The 18807-nt window shown below is 45.7% G+C and overlaps 1 protein-coding gene across 2 annotated transcripts in view; it reads right to left on the bottom strand.

Moving 5' to 3' along the window:
• Positions 1-13095: 13095 nt before the first annotated feature.
• The window catches only part of TMEM255A (transmembrane protein 255A), a 251261-nt gene continuing 245549 nt past the window's right edge, over positions 13096-18807 (bottom strand). The window contains exon 9 of one of the 2 annotated variants that reach the window (XM_069212129.1): positions 13096-13999. In XM_069212129.1, coding sequence (XP_069068230.1) covers positions 13838-13999 — 162 coding nt within the window. In that variant the 3' untranslated portion in view covers positions 13096-13837. The remainder of the gene's footprint in view (positions 14000-18807) is intronic. The other variant, XM_069212119.1, reaches the window with a different exon arrangement.

Here is an 18807-nt window from a genome sequence, read left to right as displayed (position 1 = left end):
TTCAATAACATTTGTTATACAGAAAATATTTACCACACTTTCTGATATGACAGAGGAGACACTGTCTCACAAAATAGCTTTGTTGGGGTATACTGTGCATGCCCCAGTGACTGTGCAAAAAATTGAGTACTTGACTCTACTGCTGGTGAAAAGGCAAGTGGCTTGTGCTTAGAGAGAATAAGTGGATGGAGGACTTTGCCTTTTTGCAACAAGCAGCTGGAACTCTATAATAGCACCCTTCCACCGGATCAGAGACCTAAGGTCATATAGGGTCCATTGCCTGCCTATTCATGGCCAGGACCTGAATACGCAGGGAGATATTCTGAAAGGTTGCTATTATTAGACATAACCGCTCTCAGACATCAACGCCTCTTGAAGGTGGTGGGCACAGATATTTATAGCTGGCAAAGACATGTAAGAAATATATGTATGGAAAAATTGAGGGGGAAGTTTTGGGGTTTCTTTTGTTTCCTCATTGCTATATTGTTTTGGTACCTTTATCACAATAAAACACTAAATAGAATAACATCAGGTGGTGTTTTTGCAACAGATAACTGTAAAGCTTCCAGAACATCGAATATTGGTAATGGCCCTTTCTGCAGGGTCACCCCCAGACTTTTTGCCATTTATCCTCCACTTTTTGCTGAATTCCTTTTTGTTGGCCTTAGGACTCTGTGCACTTTACTACAGCTATCCAGTGTTGAAGGCCTTGTGCTCTCTCTTTAAAACATGGTTTTATGTGGTATATACTTAATTGGCATATTTAATATACCTATAAGTCCCTAGTAAAGTGCACTACATGCGCCCATGGCCTGTAAATTAAATGCTACTAATGGACTGATGGCACTGCTTGTGCCACCCACTTAAGTGGCACTTTAAAACTTGTCCCAGGCCTGCCATTGCAGTCTGAATTCAGTATTACACTGCCATGTCGACTTGGGATTTAAAACCCTTTGCCAAGTCTTAAACTCCCCTTTTATTACATATGTCACCCCTAAGGTAGACCTGTAAGTAACCCATAGGCCATAGTGTTCTGTAAGGAAAAGGAAGGACATATCATTTTAAGTTGTACATGTCCTGATAATACAAAACTCTCAAATTCGTTTTTTTCACTGCTGTGAGGCCTACCATTCTCATAGGATAACAATGGGGATTTCTTACTACATTTAATAAAAGGTAATTCCCGATTGAGATGGAGTAGACCTGTCATGCTTAGTATCTATGGAACTGTAATAACAAATCCTCTTTAATGGTAACGTTGGATTTATTATTACATTTTTGAAAATGCCACTTTTAGAAAGTTGCCATTTTCCTGCTCTTAGCCCTGTATGTCTGCAGCCTGTCTCCAATACACATTTGAGGTGGATTGCAGCTGGTCTTGTGCATTCCCTGTAGAAAGCCACACGCAAAGGGAGCTTGAGTGGGACTGAAGGGCGATCAACATCCTGGGCAGGATGGAAGGGAGAGGCTTGCACTTACACCTGAATAGGCAGTGTCCTGTCCCCACACAAATGGTTGCTTACCCTCCTGTGGTAAGGATGGAGCCAGGGCAGGAAGGGCAAGGACTCTGTATTCTTCAAAACTCTCTCTTTGAAGTCTCCTCCACTGGAAATGGACCTCTGACCCTACCCACTCAGTACACTTCTGTACCTGTGGATATTCTGCCAGGAAGAAGGACTACTGTGCTAGCTGCAAGGACTGCTATACTGCTGGACTGCTGCTCTGGAACAATTGCTTTCTTGCTGTGCTGACCTGCTGCCTTCCTTGCCTGGGTGAGAAGGACTGGATCCACAATTCTTGAACCCAGAACCAGAGTGACTCACAGGGCTTGCCTCCTGTTCGTTTAAAGTCTCACGGTCACAAAAAAAAACTTCCAACTCATCACCTCCACCACCTGGACTTTGCTTGCTACAAGTCTTGCCCTGCCAAGTGGTGCCAATCCAATCCTGGGCCTTTAGAAGTGGGTATAAAGTGCTGCTCCAGTCCAAAATCCATACATTGATACTGTTGCACCACTCTGAACTGGCACATCTCCACTGACACATCGTCACTCCTGCAAGGATCGCGGACAGCGCATCGCCATTGACGCTGGCACATCACAGCTGCTGCAAAGATTGGGAACACTGCATTGCCGATCGCATGATGCATCACCTCCATTTCTGATACATCTCCGACTTCGTGAGGCTCAGACCCGACGCATCGCCTACATCTGTGGGAACGATGCCAGCGCATCTCCTCCCTTGCTCTTTGCTTCTTGCTCTTGACGTAACTGCGAACCAAGGTACTGTTTTCAGTGGGCCAAGGCTGGTCCATGTGTCTGACCTGTGCTCCATCGCAGTTGGCCTGACTTTTCAGCTTTGACCATGTCTAGCTCGACCAGATAGACCACGTTGGCGCGCTATGATTCTAAGCACTACAGCTAAATTTGTTCTTTAAAAATTCATACATCAAGTTCTACTAATTGGATTTATGCCATCATGATCTTGGTTTGTTAATTAAATTAATCTCTATTTGTCTAACCAGGTGTGGTATCTTTTGTGTGGTTTTTTCACTGTTTCAGTGTTTGAAATGTTGCACAAATACTTAACATACTGCCTATTAAGTTAAGCCTGACTGCCCTGTACCAAGCTACCAGGGGTGAGCACAGGTTAATTTAGGGTCTGTTAGTGACTTACCCTGACTAGGACTGTGGTTCCTGCTTGGACAAGGTGCATACCTTTGCCAACCAGAAACTCAGTTTCTAACATCTGGGCTACATGGTAAACAGAGTAGGTGTTGAATCGAGAAAAAGTGGAGTTTTTTTAGATTTTGGTTTGAATTCAGAGCAATCCATGTTGAGTCCATCAGCAGACAAACTGTGTCACTTAAGGAAAGAGTTGAAGAGATTGTTGAACAAGGAAATATTTCCTTTAAAAGATTTGTTAAAAGTGTGGGTCTGTTGTTTTTAACAATTTAGGCTATTTTCCCAGATGTTTTGCATCATCATTATCTTTAGAGACTGAAAGAGCAGTACCTTTAGAGAGGTTGGTGATATCATCATCATCATCATCAGGTAAGGTTGACTTCAGAAGCAAGAGAAGAGGGTTTTTTGGTGGGTAAGGAATATGGATGGAGGAAAATGTATCAGGAAAGAACAGGGAGTGCATATCAATTGCCTCGAGCTTTTGGCAGGTTCCTTTGTAGTGAAGAGTTTGGTAGGTGGCATCCTCAGGTCAATTCTTTTGAGAATGTACAGTGAGTCAGCAGTTCAATATGTAAAGCAATTGGGGGTTACATCATCAGAGAAGTTTTCGGAGTTTGCGAAGGAGTTTTGGCATAATGGTCTGTATGCAAATTACTGTGGGGAAAGAACATGTGCCAGTGAAACTGATTGTGGTTGCCAATTAATATTTAAGTTGGTGGATTCCAGTGGATTTTGGACAGACAAGAGTTTCTAATGGAAAGGTCAGGAGAGGTACAATGCTATGAGATCTCTTTGCTTGAAAGGGACAAAACAACTGCTCATATTTTATGGATGGAGGCCAGATCCAGAAGTAGACACGGTCAGTCAGAGGGGCCTAAATGTTTCCTTCCTTTGCAGTGATTCCCAGAGTCTTCTTACAGATGGAGAGAGACCAAGTGCGTTTGGTATTGATTAGTCACTGGTGGCCAACACAAATTTTATTTCCAGTGGTTCTAGCATTAAGTGTGGAGGTCCTGTTGGTTCTCCCACCATTTCCTTCATTGTTGAGGAATGCTCATGGCGAGTTTCATGAAATGATTCAAACAGGTCAGTTATGTTTGGTAGCTTGGATGATTTCAGGAGTCCTTGAGGAATTAGATAACCTCCTAGAGAAGCTGCAAAACTGGTCACAGAGGCTTGGTCATCAGGATCTATGAAGCAATATTATTTAACTTGGAAGTTGTGGAGAAATTGGTGCTCTGAAGGGAATTTGCATCCCCAGTGAGTACCTTTAGTGCAAATTTTTTTTTAACATATGCCTTTAGTAAAAGGTTATCAAACCGTGAATACAGATAAATCAGCAGTTACAGCTGGTCACTCTTTGGTTGACTGAATATTTGTTGGGATAATGATTTGGTTTGTATACTCATGAAGAGCATTTATTTTAGGATGCCTCCAAACCGGACTTCGTTTTGTGGGATGTCAATTTAGCCTTACAGTTAATCAGCAGTTGGCCTGATAATAGTGATCTATCCTTGAAACTATTATCTTGGAAACTTGCAATGTTGTAATACTTAGTATCTTTTAGGAGGATTTCTGATGTTAGAGCTCTGGATTGGTCAGATCTTAACTACCAGAAAAGTTAGTGTTCGAAATAACAAGTAAGCAAAGATATTTTTCAAGGTAGTAGAGTGTCCTTTATTTAGAGAACAACTAAAGTTATGCACGATGTGTTGTGTTAAGCAGTATGAGTCGAGAACGAAAGAGGTCAGACAAATAGGTGTATATCAACTTTCAATTTCTTATGTGAAACCCTCCAAACCTTTGTCTATTGCAGCTATCGCAAGGAGGGTAAGTTGTGTGATTAAAGAAGAAGTGGATGTGAATATATTCGGAGCTCATTCCCAATGAGGTGATATGGCTTCAAAGGCTTTAATTCTGAGAGGTCCTGTTGAAGACATTTTACATTCTGCCGACTGTCTAGTGTTTTTAGGTTTTACTTCAAACTGATTATACATGCTTCTGAGTTTGCGGTGAAAGGGCTTAAAACGTAATCAGATCTCAAAATAAAGATTTTCTTAAAAACAAGAAGGCCTGGATTATTCCACCCTGAGTTTTCCACAACCCCTGGTGGAGACTGATGGAGGGAAATGTATTTTGATGTGATTACAGAATTATTGTAGTGCTTTTCTTGCTGATACATGTCACTTTTTAAGGTGGTAAATGCAGCTTAATATTGACAAGTGGTAAGTAAGATGGTAATACTTTATCCTTTTTTCCAAGGATAAAAGGGAACATGGTTGTATCCTGAAATTTTGTTGTAATTATTGAAGAAGCTATTCAAGGATCTTTGAGTTAGAGAAAAAGGAGAAAGAAGAAGAAAGAGGAAATTTTTCACTTTGTGGAGACAAAAAGGAATATGTTTAGGTTTGAAATCAGCAATAAAGAGGCTGGGTTTCAGGAGTTATAGAATGTTAATATTTCAGATGTTCTGTTGCTATGGTATTGTGCAGTTTGTGGGGAATTGTACTAAAGGAGACAGCACATAATCCGGGCCTCCTTGTCTTTAATAACATTTCGATTGAATGTTACAATTTTTCCTCAAAGTCAAAAGATGTTGCTATGGCGTTCGAGCTTCATTGCCCTAAACCCAGTGATATGCGGAATGAGGAGTATCAGTCCATCGATGTCAGCAAACATGAGTGGTGCTGATTGAAGAACGCCCTGTGGGAGTGGCAGCAAGGTGAAAACATGATCAGAGGACTGAAAAAAAGGCAGAAACAACTGCCCTGCCCATGGTGTCTCTGCTTCTTGGAGGCCCCGCAGCAACAGGGGATGCAGACGAGCCTGAGATGCGAGAGGGGCCAAGCTGCGTAGTGCATACCCTCCCCCCACCCATGATAATGACATGCCGGTGACAGAGGCAGCACTCCAGCGAGGACTGAGGCCTGGCAGTGCTTGGGCAGCACTCTTCTGCAGCATGAAACTCTGGGCCCTCCTGGGCCCACCCACTTGGTGCTGCTGCCTGGAAGGGCCGAGTCTGGGCGCGCCCCTGCAGTACTGAACGTGGCTAAGAAGTGGCAGGTGTGCTCTGACCCCGGCAAGTAAACATTAAGGGGCATATTTATACTCTGTTGGCGCCGAATGTGCGTCAAACCTTTTGACGCACATTCAGCGCAAACCTTGCCCCATATTTATACTATGATGCCCGACCCCGCGAACGTCAAAATCCCTCCGTGTGCGTCATTTTCTGGATGCAGGAAACCGCCTTGCAATAATGACATGCAAGGTAGGCATTCCCATCCAAAAAATGACTTTAAGGCCTGTGCGCCTTATTTATACTCCTGCGTCATTTTGAAGCACAGGAGGGGGCGGGCCTTAAAAAACGGCGCACAGCCTGATGTACACCGTTTTTTAACACCTGGGTGAGGGCAGGCGTTAAGGGACATGTGGGCCCACTTCCATGGTCTCTGACCATGGAAGCAGTCCACAGATGCCCTTCCCTGTCCCCAGGGACACCCCCTGCCACCCTTGCCCACCCCTGGAAGACACCCATGGCCATTGGGCAAGGGGGCATGTCTCCTGTCTTTGCTAAGACAGGAGTCATTTCAATGGGGGTTGTGCGTTAAAAAATGGCGCAAGTCCCGTTTGAGCCATGATTTTTGACTCAAACCTGACTTGCACCATTTTTTGACGCACAACTCCCATGTTCCCCTACGCCGGCGCCGCCTGGTTTGAGTCATTTTTTTTTTACTCTGACCAGCCTGCTAACTTCAATCCTTAAATAAGGTGCCCGCCTGGCGCATAGGAATAGCGTTAGCTGGCGGTAATTTTTTGCAATGGTTTGCGTCAAAAAGTATAAATATGGGCCTAAATCTTTACCCAAATACCCTGGATCTGGACTGCCATGTGGCTGACTGGGGGGGGGGCCCTCTGGGTGAATGTCCATACTGCAGGTGATGATCTGACCTGCGACCGGCTGCTGACATACTGAGCTCAACAGCAACACAGACCCCAGAACACAGGCCTGCTGTTAACCATTAGTGATATATGTGCATGCCTGGCCCCACGTGAAGTGCTGGCTGAACAGTTGACCTGTGGGCCGCTTGGGACTGCATGGTTGTATTGTAGCTGCAATTTGTGATGGCTAGCATCGTACATGTAGTGAGCCCTCCCTGTACTCTATGGAAGGGACTAGTTAAGTAGTAGCTGTCGCCCTCATTGACTTACCAGCATCCACCCACAGTATGGCTCTTTCCTCTCCTACTACTGATGGGTCGAGGTGACCCCAAACAACGGAAGCTCCCATTTGAAAAACAGAAGCAGACACCCGCACAGGAGCCACCCTTACCGTTGGAAATGGGGCAATGAACTGGACCACACTGTAGCTGCACCCACTTAGTGCACGTTTCAAGGTCAGATTTGACACCATAGCTGTTTGCCTCAATCGCATGGGGCAGTGCCTAGACAGGCACGATACTCGGTTAGAACATGCAGAAAACCGAATATCACAAGTTGAAGATCACACTGCCAAAATGGACAAGAGGCTAGAAAAATTGGAGACCCGGATACATACTGTCATAATTAAAAATGAGGACCTTGAATCAAGGGGAAGGCGCAACAATATAGCATAATGGGAGTGGCTGAGATGACAGCCACGGGCCGCATTGACCATTTTGTCAAACGCCTACTTACGGAGCTGGTCGAGTGCAGCAACTTCACTTCCATTTTCGTGGTGGAACATGCACATAGGTCCCTAGCTCTGCGCCCAGTGCCTGGAGCTTCATTGCATCCAATTATTGCACACCTTTTTAACTATAGGGACCATGACACTATGCTTAGTTTGGCCAGGGAAAAGCCAACCCCACAGTATCAGGGAGCCACGATCTTCATATATACCGACTTTATGTGGAGGTGCAGGAAACCAGGCAAAAATTCCAAGATTCAAAGAGAACCCTCCGTGGGCTGGATCTCAGATACGGTATGCTATACTCTGCCAGGTTCCATGTGGACGTCCAGGGTAAACCATGTATATTTGACAAACCTGCCGAAGTGATAGAATTTTGTGAAAAGTATTTCAAAGATATCCCATCTACGTCGCGTTCATTGCTGAAACATTCCCCACCACACACCTGAGGGCTTCCAGCTTGGACTTGTTCCCGGTGGACTAGCCCGTGGCTCATTGGGGCTGGGTTATATGACAGAGATTTCAGTGCCTCAGGGTCTATTATCTGGACGATGTTACCTGCACCAATCATCTGATTTGTTTGGACTGAAATGGAAACCTCGTTCCTCAACACTTACTTGATTGTTCTTTTTTATTAACAGGGACTTCCCGCTGTTGCATTGCCACGCCTCCATGGTTGACACCACGCCATGTATAGATGGGGTTTTGTTATGTTTCATTTTTGAGTTTAGGGTTTCACTGGGCATCTTCCTGCCAGGTGTGAATGGTGGGTGAGGAAAGCTCGCAGACAGCATGATTTATTTTAGTTTGATATTTTTTTGATTATATTCATGTCCACCCATACAAGACACATACATAGGTTTCCTAGTTACACAGATGACTGACTCAACCCACGGGCAGAGGTCGACTCTGGATGTAATCTTCATGTCTTGGAATATCAGGGGCCTCAACAACCCCCAAAAAGGGAAGCAGGTCTTGCAATACTGAGCAAGACACAGAGCTCTGGTAGTGATCCTGCAGGAGACTCACCTATCGCCTACCTCTAACTACGCTAACCACTGGGGCCCACATTGCTATTTCTCAAATTATAGCTTCTATTCACACAGTTTGCATATTTATACATAAAAATTTACCATTTCATCTTCATCACACTGTAGTAGACAACCAGGGCAGATACATACTGGTGTGGGAGGGAGGGTACCGTAGCAGGTCATAAGCTTATGCTGCTCAGTGTCTTTGTCCCAAATGTAGATACCCATGATTTCTTTGGTAAACTTCAAGCACATATTGACAGGGAAACTGTGGAGCATTTGATAATTAGTGGAGACTTCAATCTACTCCAAGACCTTCGCTTTGACACCACTGCTTTTCACCCCACCGGCAAAAATCTCTCATTGAAGGTGTTGCAAGACTTAGGCAACACCCACTCACTCCGAGACCGCTGGCGAATCCAACCCACCCCCGCACTGGCATACACATTCTATCCTGCCTCGCATGACAATTGATCGCTCATAGACTTCTGGCTAATGTCATTATCTACATTGCCCTGGCTTGGTTCTATTACCCACCTACCACTCACACTTTCCAACCACTCCCCGGTCCGACTCGAGCTAGATCTCTAAAGCATAGGATATTTGGGCCCATATTTATACTTTTTGACGCAAAACTGCGCTAACGCAGTTTTGCGTCAAAAAAAGTAGCGCTGCCTGGTGTGCGTGGAAAAAAACGACGTACACCAGGCAGCGCCGGCGTAGGGGGATATGGGGCTTGGGTGTCAAAAAATGGGGCAAGTAAGGTTTAGGCAAATTTTTCGCCTCAACCCGATTTGCGCCATTTTTTCCGACTCCCAACCCCCATAGAAATGACTCCTGTCTTAGCAAAGACAGGAGTCATGCCCCCTTGCCCAATGACCATGCCCAGGGGACTTATGTCCCCTGGGCATGGTCATTGGGCATAGTGTCATGTAGGGGGGCACACATCAGGCCCCCCTATGCCACATAAAAAAAAAAAAAATACTTACCTGAACCTACCTTAATGTCCCTAGGATGGGTCCCTCCAGCCTTGGGTGTCCTCCTGGGGTGGGCAAGGGTGACAGGGGGTGTCCCTGGGGGCATGGGAGGGCACCTCTGGGCTCCTTCAGAGCCCACAGGTCCCTTAACGCCTGCCTTTTGCAGGCGCTAAAAAACTGTGCAAAAGCGGCCGTACGTAAAAAATTTTGACCCGCCCACTCCCGGGCGTGAATTTTGCCCGGGAGTATAAATACGACAAACATGCCTCGGAGTAAATTTTTTAGACGTGAACGCCTACCTTGCATCTCATTAACGCAAAGTAGGTGTCCACGCTAAAAAATGACGCAAACTCCATGGACTTTGGCGCTAGACGCGTCTAACGCCAAAGTATAAATATGGAGTTAGTTTTGCGTCGGAATTGCGTAAAAAAAACGACGCAATTCCGACGCAAACGGAGTATAAATATGCCCCTTGGTGTGTCCGTGGCGTTTCCCCACTATGGCGCTCCAGGACGAAGTGTTTTGTTCAGACTTACATACTGCAATTGTAGAATACTTTGCTATCAATACAGAATTCAACACTTCTCAGGCTACACTGTGGGACACCATCAAAGCATACATTAGAGAAATCTGCATTGCCAAACATTTGGGTGTACTAAAAGATATTTGTCTGTATTTCGCTCGAGTTGATGCAGCTTTGACAGACCTAGACCGCAAAGCTGCATCACAGGTTGCAGGGCCTCACCTACACAAATGTGCCATCTAGATGGACGAATTTAGGGGATTGGCGGAATGTGAGGTGAGGTTTCTGGGCAAGTATGCCAGAGCATGCCGCTATGGCGAGGGTGAATTGTCCGAGCCGAATCTTGGCATGCGTCCTCAGGCCATCCAGATCAAATTCATATATACCTGAATTGCAAAACCCAGACGGGTCTCTAGCTTCCACTACTGAAGAGGTGCAGACGCAACTTCTTCATTATTATACAAAACTCTATCCTACCCGCATGACAGGTTACTCCCCCATAAATTACACAATACCTCGAGGAGGTAGCCATAGTGAGGCTCAGTACTGCGCAAAAACTGTACTCAGTGAGCCCTTTACCAAAGAGGAGATTACATTGGCCATCCACTCACTAGACTGCTCCAAGGTACCAGGTTTGGACGGTTTCCTCAGGATATTCTTTAAAACATACAAGCATCTCCAAGCCCCCCACTTATTAGACAAGCATAAGGAGGCTCTGGATGGTGATGTGCTCTCACCCACGCTTCGGGAGGCGGTGATCACTTTTTTACTAAAACCAGGCAAAGATCCCACATTATGCGGTTCATACCGTCGATTGTCATTATTGAACGTTGACAACAAAATCCTGGCTAAACTTCTACCCAATCGCCTGTCCCTTTTAATGGACCAAATTGTTTTGTCTGCTCAATCTGCCTTTGTTCCACACTGATCCACGCCCCTTAAGTGAAGCTCGGTCTTCGCGGCCCTATCGCTTACAATCCCAGCCGCAGTGGCCCTCCTTGATGCTGAGAAGGCCTTTGATTCTTTAAAATGGCTCTTCTTGGAAGCGACCCATGGTAAACTCGGCATGCCACAAGGCTTAATCTCCCTATTATGCTTCTTCATTTTTCACAAACGGCGTGAATCATAGTTAATTTAACCCTAACACCTGCTTTGCCCACCACTAGAGGGACTAGACAGAGTTGCACCCTGTCACCCCTGCCCTTCATTATTTCCATGGACTCACCTATATAACATTTACAGGAGAACCATTGACATAGGGGACTGCAGTTCCGATCTGGACCACTGCTAGTCTCCCTTTTTGTGGATGATACCATTTTATTCCTTAAACATCCTGCAAATACTCTGACCCCAGTGCTGCGGGAGATTTGCTAAATTGGTGGTTTCTCTGTGTTGCAGATAAACTGGAATAAATCAGAACTGTTCCCTCTCACGAAGGTGGCTACTCCGTTGGACTTGGAGTTCCCCTTCTCCAGGTATGGTGAACATGTTAAATATCTGGGTATGTATATACATCGTGACAAGGAACAGATTATCAGATTAAATTAATAACCCGCCATTGATAAACTGAATGCGCAGATCGAACAGTTGGTCTGCCTCCCCATTCCATGAAGGGACGTATTGCCATTATCAAAATGGTGGCGCTCCCACACCTTTTATATTTATTTGTGACTATACCACTTCCTCTGATTGATTTGTTCTTCGCGATACTCAAGAGCTCATGAACATGGGGGTTTTGGGGTTCCACATTTTCAGCTTTATTATCTGGCTGCGCAATGCCACTGCGCATACTACTCGTACCACATGGACGTCCGCCTAATGTACCTCATGCCGGAGCGGGATTTAGCTTCCCCTACCCTCCTATGTATGCTTCTCCCATCCTGAATACCTTTAGATCCAACTGATATACAGATGCTTGCTCTGGATAGTTGGGCATGGTGCAGGTTGGCATGCCTCCTCGCATGAAGCCTTCTCTACTCCTCAGCAATCCCATTGGGAGATAATCCTTGGCTCCCGCTTACACACGAGTAGCTGGTGAAATGCACACTTTCCTCTCTATACCTCAATACCATGGGAAAACTTTTTCCTGACGACCACATCTTCTCACAGACGGAAGATGTCCAATTAATTTCTGCCACACACATGGACCATTTTGTACTACACTGTCTGCAGAGTGCACTGTGTGCCATCTTACCTTGTTAGCCATTGGCACCAGATGGCTTTGTACCCCTCACACTGATCATCACATCTGATATTAGCATAGGCATAATATCCAAACTTTATTGCACATGTCCTAACCACCTTCCAATTCAAGATCAGAAAGTACAAGGGGCTTGGGAGGCGGAGCTGGGGCACCCCCTATCGCATAGAGTATGGTAGTCATGCTGTGCCCAAACAAGCACAGTATCCCTTAATCACCCCAAATTTCTCTGTAGAGCTTACATGACACCTTCTGCGATAGCCGAACTGGACCCCCGATGAGCTCCTCTGCTTGCCTCAAATGTAATTCACCTATTGGAGATTTTGCCCACATGACTTGGACATGTCAACAATACGTATTTAATGGGCTAACATTGATGCTGGGCACCCCTTTAAGTCCCGACCCCCTAGGTCGCATTACTGAGATAGCACTGCAGTGGGGGTCCAAAGCCCCACCTACAACGAGGGCATGGCTGCAGAGCCTCATATATTGCGATATAACAAGTGAGGTCTACGCATTCCTGCAACCCCCCACATTCTGCACAAAAGACATCCGGCAGCAGTTAAGGGACTACTTATTGACTCTGGACGATCCAGAGCTAGATGGTACCCATTGAGATACCCACCCGGTACCTTGGACTCCTCCCTGACCACGAATTCGAGGTCCCTTGTTCATGATAATTGAATACTTCTATACACTGATTTTGTATGCCACCCTCTGCATCTTACTGTAATCAAATATTGTCATCCCAGTTGTCTGTGCATTAGATTTATACGCAAATGTTCATCCGTGTTCTGTAACGCTATGTAACCCACCCTCATATAGAAAGTAAACTGATGTCTATGTATGGTTTGAACAACTCTGTGGACGAAAAATTAATAACAAAGAAATTTAAAAACAAGATGTTGCTAGCATATAGGGCCAATACAAATAACCAGCATGTTATTCATGAATATATCTGATCAGAGTATCATTGGGCTAAAAGTCGCTTACACTAGTCAATGAAAAACAGAAATTCTTAATAGGTATTTACAGTATCATCCACTGTATGTTCTGTTTTAATGAGACAATTCATCTTTCGGAACAAATTCTGAAAGGCTCAGTCATAATGACACATGATTTAACAGACAACTTTAACTTGACACAGACACATATAACTTGCATTTGGTGTACAAAAAAATCTTTCGGCAGTAGATGTGAGAAAGCTGTGCACTCACTCCAGAATCCCCTAAGTAGCAACTGATCACAACACACCTGTGTTTTGGAAGATAGTTGATCAAAAATTTGTAAAAAAACATTTTTGTATTAAGGCCAACAGTACTTTCTTTGATATAACTGTACACATAATATTGAAAATTACTGGAGTGTTAGGAAGTCCACCTTACTTGTCCCTTTAAGTATCCCATGGTGAATGGGAGAGCGAGTATCTGCTCTGCGGGGATTCGGAAACCAACAGCACTGACTAAATTATGGCGCATGCTATAACAGTTCTGGCATCATTTGTTTTGAGTTACTTATCCCATTCTTTCCTGATTATGTGTGGTGGAGTGACTGACTCACAAATGAAGCAGCAAAACAATGAGCTCATATGGTCACATGTTCTCTCTTGCTTCTCTTCTCTCTGCCCCCCACCCCTGTCTCCAAAAGTAACCCCCTTTCTACAATGAACACATATGGGAAATGTCCTCACAAGGTGGGCTTATTTGCTACTCCTTTTTCACATTAAATAACAAACTGTAGATCAGGATGGGTTTGGTTTATGGTGTGTATGGTGGTGGCTTCTCGTCTGGAGGGAAATGTGGAGGGGAGTAGCGTGGCGGGGCACTGGATGACCACATGAAGCTCGAGGCTGGCTGTGATGGCGCCTGCGGGTCATCTGAGAGGCCGGAAGGAGTTGAGACAGGGTAAACACTGGAATGCTGCAAGACAAGCACACATAGATAACTGTAGGCTGGCTCTACATTGTCACATTTTAGTTTTTAACACAAAAAGGAGACCACATTATATCTTGTCAAACAATTTGCAACTAATTCTAGTAGCTTCTGCCACTGTGCAGATCTAGTTCTTATTAACAATGTTACTTTATAGTGACTCTGCTATTCTTGTAACATAGGATCTCTCTAGTTATCTGCGTGTGGGTGTCACCACCAATGATGTGTTAAAACAGCCGTGGGCACCTGGTACCATGCATGAGAATGCACGTCACACTTGGAAAGCCCATTTTCCCTGTGTGGGTGCCTATCTTTACCAGTTCCCTCGCTAAAATATACAGTGGCAAAGCCAACTGTTCAGGCATCTTCACACTCAGAAGATAATTACGTGTTCCTACACACAACAGAGAAGGACAGCGCATAACCATCAGCAGAGCAAGCTCACTAATAGATAGAACATGGATAGCACATGAATGCACAGACACAGAGCACAATGCAGGTAACAGCAGTACAAGAAGGATATAGCTTATATCATGACAGTTAGGATGTAAGAGGCATGAATGCGTTTTTCTCAACATATAGCAACAATCCCAGACACAGAAAGCCTACCTGTGAGGTTTCAACTATGGTACAAAATAGCCATTCATAGACAGAACAGGTTTAAGTAGAATACAGATGTATTTACTATTAATAGGACCTCATTCTCTGCAGTGACAGGCCAGAATCACTTGTCTCGTTCAAAATCCCTGATACATCATCACGTGAATAATCCACAGGTGCGGCTCCTCCATTAGAGCGGAGGAGCGTCACCTCCCCCCTCGCCAGCAGCAGCAGATGCAAACCTTTTACCAAAAAACAATAATAAACTGTGTTTATTATCGTTTTGTGGTTAAAAAAAGGGCGGGCCACAGACTGTGACAAGCACTGAGGGGGAGTGCACAGCACACCCCCTCACTGCGCATCTATGTTTGGCCGGCTGTCTCGGGCTGGCCAAACACACATGCACAGATTCCCAGTCTGCCTGGGAGCGTCCTGGCTGGGCACTCCCAGCCAATCCTAATGCTGTTCTGAGCAGCGTCAGGATTGGCTGCAGGGCCGGCTGGGAGCCTGTGCCTGCAGTCTGTCTGTGAGAGGAGCAGCGACTATAGAGGTATGTTTTTAAAAAAAATATATTTCCTCCTCCTATGCCCCCGGATCCTGCCACCCACCCCCATTCAGCACCGCAAGCCGTTCCTGATAATCCACACACTTTACATCCTCTATCACTATTGCATTGTATTGCATATTTAGCACTTTCCATAACTTCTGTGAGACCTAAAGCGCTAGGGCGCACATACCTCAGTCTACATCGATAAGACTCCCTATCAGAGTGTAGGAACATACCTTTTTTTGACATGGTCATCCCCACTTTTTGCTCACTGGTACTGAGGTTTTTCAATTGAGGTGCACTGGATCCCTGTTAACTAGGTCCCCAGTGCCAGTGCTCTTTCTCCAAAAACAAGTAATAATGTGTGCAATTGGCACACTCCTCTATTTGTGTAAGTCCCTAGTAAGTGGTACCCTGGTACCTAGGGCAATGGTAGAGAAGAGGGTCCCTAAGGGCTGTTGCACTTATTGTGCCACCTTCAGGGACCACTCACAAAACGAGGTACACAAAGCCGCCATTGCAGTCTGCGTGTCTTGGTGCAAGCCAGGTGAACCACAAAATGGCATACCCATTATGTCCCATGTTACCATCACTGCATCTAAGTATATGTAAGTCACCCCTACACCAGGCCTTCGAGCTCTAATGTCAGGAATCCCCAAGGTGCCTCCTGCATTATCTGTCAGCATCCCCAGGGATTAGGGTTAAATCCTATCTCTGTTCTTGGTTAAACCTTCATGTTTCTAAGTAAACATAATTTGCTGTGTTACACAATTGGTTTTATCAATGCTTGTTTTTACCAATGCTTGTTGCTAATGTGAGCAGGTGTAGACATGTGCTTCTAATTGGGTGTGGTGTACACATGTGCTTCTAATTGGTTGTGGTGACTCATCCACATGTGGAAATTCAACTGCTTTCCTGATTGGCTATAAATAGCAGAGTGAAGCATGCCTTCCTGCTTGGCTTTGTTTTGTTTCCTGATCTCAGCATCTGATTTGGCAGCCCAGCCCCTGCTGTCATCCTCATATTCAGGACTTTTGAGGCAATTCTTTTCTTCGTTCCTGTACCAGCTGACACCAGGCATTTCTCCAGCACTCCGGAAAAGACTGCAGAAGTGGAAGCTCGCAGAAGTAACCGCTCTCCTGAAAAAACCCAAAGCAAACCCTGATGACTTCATGAACTACCGCCCTATCTCCCTTCTCCCCTTCCCCACCAAGGTTCAGAAGTTAGTGAACGCCTGCCTGTCTCACTTCCTAGAGGAAAACAACGCACTCAACGCATCCCAGTCTGGGCTCCGCAAGAACCACAGCACTGAGACCGCCCTCATCGCCTGCACCAACGACATCAGAACCAGAGTCGACAAAGGCGAGACCGTCGCACTCATCCTCCTGGACCTCTCCGCAGCCTTCGACACTGTCTGCCACCAGATACTCCGCACATGCCTCTACAACGCAGGAATCCGACACAAGGCCCTGGACTGGCTCGCCTTCTTCCTCACAGAAAGGACCCAGAGAATCTGCCTCCCTCCCTTCCAATCTCAAGCAACCAAGATCATCTGCGGAGTTCCCCAAGGGTCCTCCCTCAGCCCCACCCTCTTCAACATTTACATGGCCCCACTCGCCAACATCCTCCGCCCCCACGTAATCACCATCATATCCTATGGAGACGACACCCAACTCGTCATCTCCCTCACCAGGAACCCCACCACCACCAAGACCAACCTCCACGCCGGAGTCCTAGACACCACCAGCTGGATGACAGCAAGCCACCTCAAACTAAACTCCAACAAGACCAAAATCATCATCTTCGGCCCCAACAAATCAATATGGGACAACTCCAGGTGGCCCACCACCCTAGAACCTCCTCCAACACCCGCCACCCATGCACGCAACCTCAGAGTCATCTTAGATACTTCTCTCTCCATGACCCAGCAAATCATCTCGATCACCTCCTCTTGCTTCAACACCCTCCGCATACTGTGAAAAACCTTCAAATGGATACCCATAGAAACTAGAAAGACAGTCACCCAGGCACTCATCAGCAGCAGGCTAGACTACGGAAACGCCCACTACGCCGGCACCACAGTCAAGCTTCTGCAGAAACTCCAGAGGATCCAAAACACGGCGCACGCCTCATCCTGAACCTCCCACGCCATGAACACATCTCTGCCCACCTCAGATCCATCCACTGGCTTCCTATCGACAAAAGGGTCATATTCAAAGTCCTCATCCACGCACACAAATCCCTCCACAACACTGGACTAGCCTACCTCAACGAAAGAGTGAACTTCCACATTCCCACCCACCACCTCCGCTCCACCAACCTCACCCTCGACACAGTTCCTCGCATCCAACGCCCCACCTCAGGAGGCAGATCTTTCTCCTACCTCACCCCCAAAACCTGGAACTCCCTCCCCAACGACCTCTGCAAGACCCAGGACCTCATGTCTTTCCGAAAGCTCCTCAAGACATGGCTCTTCGAACAGTAAAACGGCAGCCCCCCTCCTCCCTCAGCGCCTTCAGACACTCACGGGTGAGAAGCGCGCTTTATACATTTTTTTGATTTAATTTGATTTGATTTGATAAGTAACTAGTATTCTCCAGGATGTTTGTTCTTTGAGCGCCCCGCTTTCCTACAACAGCTGGTGTATTTCAGACCTCGTATTTTGGCAGAATGCTTATCTTGAAGAGACAAATGCATTTCTGAACATTCTACATTATTATTGTAGTTACTTGCCTAAATGTGCTTCAGGAAATCTGCTTGCGCTCAAGTACTACAAAAAGTGACAGTGCAATTTTAAAAGCGCATTTACATGACTTTTCTTTCTCTAATAGCATAACTCTTGGATTTCAATTGTGTCATTCATGCCTGTGTTTCAGGTTTGAGGAATTTGCTTTTGAAGGGTTTTTCACACAGACAGTGAACCCAAACCAAACTGTGCCACTCTGTTTAAACCCAGAGTGGACATTTGTATTTCTTGGACTGTTTTTGTTCCTTTTAGTTTAACCCTATGCATTCAGGAAAGTTATATACGATATAATTAATGCCCCCTTTTTTTGTTTTTCTTGTACATGATAAGTGCAACCACAGTTCTAATTGTAGTGTGCAACAGTGAATCTCTGTGAAGCTAGCCCTAGTGTCGCAGTACTTATTGTTATGGTACTCAGTTTGGGTTTTTGGTAATGCAGTGTTAGTAATTGTGCCAACAGTTATTATCCAAGAAAAGTTCATGAGCATCCCGGTGTTCTTCTACTGTTCCCGTGCCCATATCAGAAAGAGAGATTCAGTTTCAAGGAAGTTGAGTGCACTAACTCTACTATCACTCTGTCAACAACGACCTGCCCCCCGAAAATACAGGATGCCTGGCTGGACCGGCAAGACGTGGCAGTGTTTTGTCTCTTTCTCTTCCACTCCCCCTTTCCTTTTGGGGCACCTGCCAGGGTTTCGGTGTCCACCAGGAAGCGACGAGAGGTGTTCAAGGAGGCCGGTGGCATACAATCGCCCCTGCAGACATCCTGCTTTCCAGGTGAGTGGTCCCGTCTCGACATCTAAAGCAGGGTGCATTATATTTGATGTGTTGTCATATCTGCATGAGCAGATATGCCCCTGTGATGCCCAGCCCCATTGCTGAGCATTACAAGTGAACAGGGAA

Source organism: Pleurodeles waltl, chromosome 2_1 (assembly GCF_031143425.1).
Source record: "Pleurodeles waltl isolate 20211129_DDA chromosome 2_1, aPleWal1.hap1.20221129, whole genome shotgun sequence".
NCBI classification, from domain to species: domain Eukaryota; kingdom Metazoa; phylum Chordata; class Amphibia; order Caudata; family Salamandridae; genus Pleurodeles; species Pleurodeles waltl.
This window is presented reverse-complemented; position numbering and strand designations above follow the sequence as displayed.